The 7,144-nt window shown below is 40.4% G+C and overlaps 1 protein-coding gene across 3 annotated transcripts in view; it reads left to right on the forward strand.

Annotated features, from left to right (window-relative positions):
- Positions 1–3,064, forward strand: part of spats2 (spermatogenesis associated serine rich 2) — a 34,326-nt gene extending 31,262 nt beyond the window's left edge. For all 3 annotated transcript variants that reach the window (XM_053625407.1, XM_053625408.1, XM_053625409.1), the window contains one exon: positions 131–3,064. In XM_053625407.1, the coding sequence (XP_053481382.1) occupies positions 131–454 (324 nt within the window). In that variant the 3' untranslated portion in view covers positions 455–3,064. The remainder of the gene's footprint in view (positions 1–130) is intronic.
- Positions 3,065–7,144: the final 4,080 nt, after the last annotated feature.

A 7,144-nucleotide genomic window follows, 5' to 3' on the forward strand; every position in this document is an offset into this window, starting at 1 on the left:
TGTGATAAGGGAGAACCTAGCTAGTGGGTGGGATCCAAAAAGTTCCTTTACATTATTTATGTAAGTACACAATGTGTAACAATTGCATTGAATTTATTCATTTCTCTTCATCTCTGTGTGTTTTCTGAAGGTGTTCCAGGGTAACAGACGTATATTTCAGGGTTATCCGGGTCAGCGCCATAATGGCAGCAGCTCCTACTACGACCGCAATTCCAACCGGACCAACTACCGCTATTCAGGAGACCACCGTGCCCCGGGCGACCGTGCCCCGGGCGACCGTGCCCCGGGCGACCGTGCCCCGGGCGACCGTGGCCAGGGCAACTCCTCCAACTTGCAGTTCTCAAACAGCACGAAAGGCCCCACCCACCCCTCTGTGTTATCCTACCGGCAAGATCGCCCTGCCCAAAACGGGCTGCCACAGAGGCAACCTCGGACACCCCCGAAAAACCCCTGACACACCCTAAATGCCCTGCACCCTTGTTCCGGTTCCCCTCCCATCTCCCTCCCTCCCCCCCAGTATCCTTCATCCAATCCCTACCGACACCCCTTCCTCCACTCCCTTAAAGCCCCACTTCCCTGATTTGCTCAGCTGTTCCATACACATGAAGAATAAAATTAAAGTTTACATCTCTTGCTGTTGTTTTTTTGCTTTTCTTTTTTTATTCTTTTCTTTTTTGTCAGTTGTAGTGCCACCTCTTCCGTTTCCCCATATCTTCACTTATTTTGTTCACTTGTCCCTTTGTCTTTTACCCCCCTACCTTCAGTCGTGCATTCCATGTTTAACCCAGTTTGAATGTCATTCTTCAAAAAAAAATGTTTTTTTTTAAATGGCTGTTTCCCTTGTCATTCTTCTTTCTTTAAGACTTGTCAATTTTGTTTTGTTTGTTTCCTCATTTGGGAGAGACCTATGATACTTCGTAACTGGCTAAGAGCTTTCACTCACGAATCTTGTTTAGTCATAATTTGTAAACAAGTAGTGTTTACGCTATTCGTATTTCTTTCTTTTAGCTTTCAATTTTGTCTTCAGTTTTGCAAGATTGTTTTGTTTGTCTTTCCTTTATTTTTTTTTATATAGTGCGCTTATCCTACTTCAAGCTTTTGAGCTTTAATATAATATCTTCTGTTCTTCAAATGTGATTCCCCCCCCCCTTTCTTTTAGTGAATTTTTTTTTCTTTTTTTTTTCCTCTCTCTCTTGATTAAAATTGGAAAGTATATGTTGTTTAGCTGCTGGGTTACTAGATTTTGACATTTGATTCTGAAGTCAATTGTTAACTGCAGTGTTGAAGGGTAGATATGGTTGTAAAAAGTAGAAACACGACCGTTAGTTTCTGTAGAAATTTTAAGAAGTGCTGCTGACGAAATTAATGTACAGACTGTCCACGGGGCTAGATGTTCTGATCGCGGTCGGCCAGCATTTAGGTACGAACGTATGGTCATCGTCATTGCCTTTTTATTTATTAATTTGAGTTTTGTTCAGCTCTCCCCAAGAGTGCTGTGCAGTGTTTCACAGCCTTGATCACCATTTCACCTCTATTTAAAGGCCACAATGGGCACAGAGGTTAGACCTGTGCGCCCTTATCGATCTTCCACAGTATGCATGCGGTGCATTTTTATTATATCTGCCTTTGATCACAGAACAACCTCACTTTAATCTTTTTATGATAAGGCTGTGTGTATGTACATACATAAGTACAACTAGTTATTTCACTAAACACATATGCTGTATTGGTCTACAGTTTTACCAAGTAAAGAAATACAGTTGAAGTTTGTTGAGTGCATGTCATTTGACCCCTTTGAAGGTGCTAAAACTGAAATGTAGGACTTCATCTCTTTCTCACTGGTATACAGTGACTGATATACCTCATACATCAGCCGTTATAACTCTGATAGTCCGTACTGAAAACCAGGGCTGTGCTTTGCTTAATTTGGGTTTGAGAAGTGCATTATAAACACTAAACAAAGTCTATTTTTAAAATAAATAACCTCAATGCCCTGATAACAAGTCCCATTCCACTGCCTTAACATCTCAACCTGCAGCCTATAAGGCTGTTCTCTTTAATGACTGATTTGTAGAATGACCTTTTTCTCCAGTGCGTTTCAGTACATGAAGGGTTGAAACTCTGTTGTGATTAGCTGCTGCTTTGTGGTTTTCATTCCTGGTCTCTCAATACAGTCACTGCATGCTTACTATTACTGTGGCAACAGTGAAGTGTTTGCATCCGTTTGTGCATTCTTGTCACAATGATGAAATGACCACTGTTTTCTTCTGGAGTCTGCTGCCCCTCCACCAAAATACAGCTTGAAGATTAACAAAGTTTCTGTGTCGTCATCTAGGTTGGAATTCGCATGAAATTGGGATTTGGTTCACTTTGTTTGTGTGCACGTTTGAATGTTCGTGTCTGATACTAAAGATTGTTGGCTAAGCAGGGAAGTCTTGATTGTTGTTCAACCTCAACCACAAATCCAGCCCGTTTTTTGTTTTCATGTAAATTTTTGCCAAAGACATTTTTTTTTTTTTTTTTTTTTTAGTTTCATTGTTAATAATATTCCTATTTCTAATTTGTGTCTCTTCCTAATGGGTCACTGACTTCAGTTTATACTCGCCCATTCTTCCCTTCCTTCCGCAGTTGTATCTGTACAGATGTATCTATACATTTTGTTTTTGAGTCCCTGCATTGGGACATATGTATGTTGTATTGTTAGGCCTATGGTTTACATACAGTTGTTAAAAAAATAATAATAATTAAAAAAAGTATAGTGCAGTTCCATTCTTCCTGATGTATAGAAAAAAAAATCATGTCCTGTTCATTTCTTTGGTTCCAATTATGAGACAACTGTAAACTCAAGTGCCTTCTGTAGTTCCTTGCCTACATTGTCATTCCTGTCCCATCCCATCATTTTCAAGTGTGGACCAAAGACATCTCTAGCCCTTTCCAGTCTCCACTGTACAGGATATGTCCCCGTCTGCCTACAGTACAAGCAGCACTTGGACAAGTCTCCTTCCCCTTTGTCACTGATTGGCACACTTCTCAGTTGCTATGAATAAAAAAAACAAAATAAGAATTGTTAGCAAATACATGATTTTGTTTCTGATTGAAGAGTGAATGTTCACGTAGATTTGGTCTTATGTTCTTTGAGTTGCTTACGGAAACCACTGTACAAAACTTTGAAGTCAGCCTGATGTACTAGTTCTGAGGAATGCTTAGGCTGGCTGACAAAAATCTCAACTATCACTACTCATTCAAATATGTGATGACCAGTGAAACATTCTTCATGAAGCAAGGTTAGAAATGTTACTTTAGACACATTTTCTTATTTTCCACCACTGCTACAGCTTGAGTTGTCAGAACACTTGTTCTGGAACACAGACTCTGCACTCCTGTGACTTGAGGCACACATCCTTGACCCAGCTTTACAGAAAATGGCATTGAGCAAGCCAAAAATGTTTATAGAAAGCAGATGCTTTTGATCCTGAATTTGGGTTACTGTTTGGGGAGTTTCATACATATCCCTCGTGTCCTATTGGGTTTACTCTGTGTTCTCATAGTTTCCTCCTCCCTCCCAAAAACAGGGGGGTCGGGACACTGTGCTGAACGTGTGTCCTGTCCAAGGTGTATTTCTGTCTTATACTCAGTATTCCCAGGATAGTCTTAGGATTCAGCACAAATGTGACCAGGATGAAGCAGTTGCCTCCAAGGCCAAGTGCAACATACAAGAAACAACATAATACATTTAATTAATACAGAGGTCAAGACAGTAGAATGTAAAATGAGATCGAGTAATGCTACCAGAGTAGATTAAATGCTAATTATATGAAATTATACGGAACAGCAACATTGCATAACACAGGTTATATTTAACCACTCGGTATCTGCATAAAAATGTACATCAGCAAGCCAACAGCCTGTTGGTAAATGTTAACTGTCTAGAGAAGCAGGCTGTGATGGCGTGAGACTATGATTGACTTTTAGTTGATAATCCTGCCAGCCTGGATGAAGATGATGTTGCAGAGTCTGGTGCAATTGGTCTAGATGCTGTGATACCTTTTGACAGACAGCTGGACTGCAAAGAATCCATTGGGGGTGGGAAGGGTCCAACACTATACCGGAGGCCTTTACTGAAGCAGTGTGGTCGTGTCCTGAATGGGACGGTGGGGATTCCAATGATATTCTCAGTGTCTTCTGCAGTTGCACAGGTCCTGGAGTACCCTGTCCTGCACACGAGTGTTTTCCATGCTCTAACACACCCACTTCAACACAAGAAGAGCTATTAAGGATCAGGTGTATTGGAGCAGGGAAAACACTCAAATGTGCAACATGTGGGGGACTCTAAGACCAGTGTTGGGAACCTGTAGCCTGAGGCATTGCAGTTCTAAAACTACACAGCTGCTGAGAACACTTCATTTGCATTCCTGTATAACATGGTGAGGAGTGGACTTGCTGCCCTCAGCTATCACAGAAAATGGAGGTGCCACTTTGCTCTCTTGTCTAGAGATGTGATCTTGAATGTCCAGGTAGGGCCTCTTTTGATATATGCACGCCCAGGAACTTGAAGCTCTTGACTGTCTACACTTGCAAGCTGTTGAGGTGCAGTAGGAAGCCGATCACCACAGATCTTTCTGAAATAAACAATCCTTTGGTATATTGTTGTTTCTCCGCCAGTCTACTACTGTTCCACTTCCACTCTGCATATTGCTTCATTGTTACTGAAGTAACCGACCACAGTTGTGTCATCAGCCAAGTTGATGTGGTTTGAGCTCTGCTTGCCAGTACAGCGATATGCCATCAATGTGAACAGTAGTGGGCTGAGCACGTAGTCCTGGGAGGCACCAGAGCTCAATGTGGGGGTTCTGGACGTGATGTTCCCAATCCAGACTGCCTACAGTCCAAGGTCCAGTTATCGAGGGAGTTAAAGCACAGAAGGTTGAAATTTACAACCAACTTCTGTGGGATTATGTTCAATGGGGAGCTGAAATCACTATATAGCATTCTTACATAAGTAAGGGATGGAACAGAGCCAGTAATGGATAGGGTGATATGCAAGCTGTAGGGAATCCAGTTACATGGGGAGGCTACTTTTTTATGTCACATGTGACTAGTCATTTGAAGCACCGTATGATGAATGATGTACAGCCAGAACAGTAAAACAACTGACAGGTGAAGTGAATAATATTGATTATCTCGTTACAATGGCACCTGTCAAGGGGTGGGATATATTAGGCAGCAAGTGAACAGTCAGTCCTCAAAGTTGATTTGTTGAAAGCAGGAAGCATAAGGATCTGAACTAAGGATGGCTAACCAGTGTAAATACAGGGTGATAGTCATTAAGTTGGGTCACAGCTGATTTCTTTGGCACTGGTCTAAACATATGAGAATGACTGCCTGACTTAGTTAATGGTTGAAGAGGTCTTTGAAGTCGTTTACTAGTTAGCCCATGCTACTGCTGAGAAAACAGCCTGATGTCTGGTTCAGCAGTTTTGCATTGGTTGACTCAGGATCGTGTCTTCTTAACAGCAGCTGTGGCTAAGCAGGGTAACTCATTGTTAGGAGAGGGAATTTAAATGTAGACCTGACTGAGAGCTTTCTGAATTGACAGGCAACATGATTGATTGATTGGTTAGATGTTTTTGGACTGTGTCATATATTTGTTCCACTAGTTTCGAGCTTTTATTAAGAGCTGCCATACTATGAGAACTTACACCACCTTTAATCCTGTATTATGAATTACAGTATGTTGTACATTTTCAGTACTTGAGAACATGACTGGTAAAGAGTCACGTGTAAGTATGTACTTGTTCTTAGTAGAACCATGATGTCTCAAGATGCTGCTTGACAGTTGTTGTTTTTTTCAGTTTATGAGGCTGGTAAAGAGTTCATAAGAGATTGTGAGAGTGACTCAGTCATTTGTCTCTCATGGTTTTCTTTCTTCACTTCCTCCTATCTTGTTTAGAGTCTATTTGCCCCAAGAGTATGTGTCTCTGTAGATAGGTCTGAAACCTCAGTTACCATAAAGATGGTTCTATTGTTCATTAGCTTCTTGGTCCCTGTACACATCTCTTCTAGTTCACAGGAGAACTGACAAAGCCTGCGGCAGTACGGGTCCATTCATCTGGAAGGAAACGTCCTGTATATGTTAATGTCCAGTGTTCATATTTTGTTAATGCTTTAGGAAATAGATATTCAATGACTTTATCACAAGAATATTTTTCATGTCCTAGTATAGGTTTTGAGGCTCCATCCAGAATGTTTTGACCCGATTTCATTTTGTAGCACTTTAACCAGAGCGTATTAACCAAAGTGTATTTGCCAAAATAATTGGCATTGTCTGGGGAACTGGAACAGGCACAGTGGTACTGTGTGTAAAACAAACCAGCCAATGTAGCTGGCTGTGTGGCTTACAGCCATCTGATTGAAATAGATTAGAGTGAAAAGTGTGTGAAATGTAGACCACAACCTTTGTTATTAGATATGTGTGTATACATACATACATACATACATACATACACATATGGATGGAGATATATATAATTTTTATTTTATTTATTTATTTTTATTTTTTTAAGTGAATGAATTTTGTTTGTGAGGAGAAGAAACTAATGGTGCATGAAGCCCAGCTGCCTGTCTTCTGTGGCAGGTGAAGTTCTCAAAAGAGACCCAAAAGAAAACCTAATGATTCTCAAGACTTGTCTAAATGTGCAAATGCTGAATAGGCAAATAACACGAAATAAAGCTGTTGTACTTCTATCCAGGTGTTTATTAATTGTTGATTTATGGATGAGTCATTTGTCATTCTAGTGAATCAGTTCCCAAGTACAAAGGAAACAGTAGAAAGTTAATACAAGCAAGAAGATTAAACTTGTTTAATGCGATAATTTCTTTTATTTAAGTCCAATCAGCGAAGAGGTTTGGACTGTCTGTCCTTGCTTCTCTAAATGAATTAGATTGAATCAAACGAATCAAAAGCTGCATATTCAATGCACTTATGTCAGTTGTTTGAAATAATCAACTCGTTATCACGATCATTAAGGCTTTAACAGGAAAGAAAATTAAATAGCAAGTGCTGGATAGAGCTGCGTTTCCCAATTTTGAGGGGAGATTTTACAAATATATTTCATTCAAAAGTTTTCATTCAAGTGACATGCAC

This window comes from Ictalurus furcatus, chromosome 5, assembly GCF_023375685.1.
Source record: "Ictalurus furcatus strain D&B chromosome 5, Billie_1.0, whole genome shotgun sequence".
NCBI classification, from domain to species: Eukaryota; Metazoa; Chordata; class Actinopteri; order Siluriformes; family Ictaluridae; genus Ictalurus; species Ictalurus furcatus.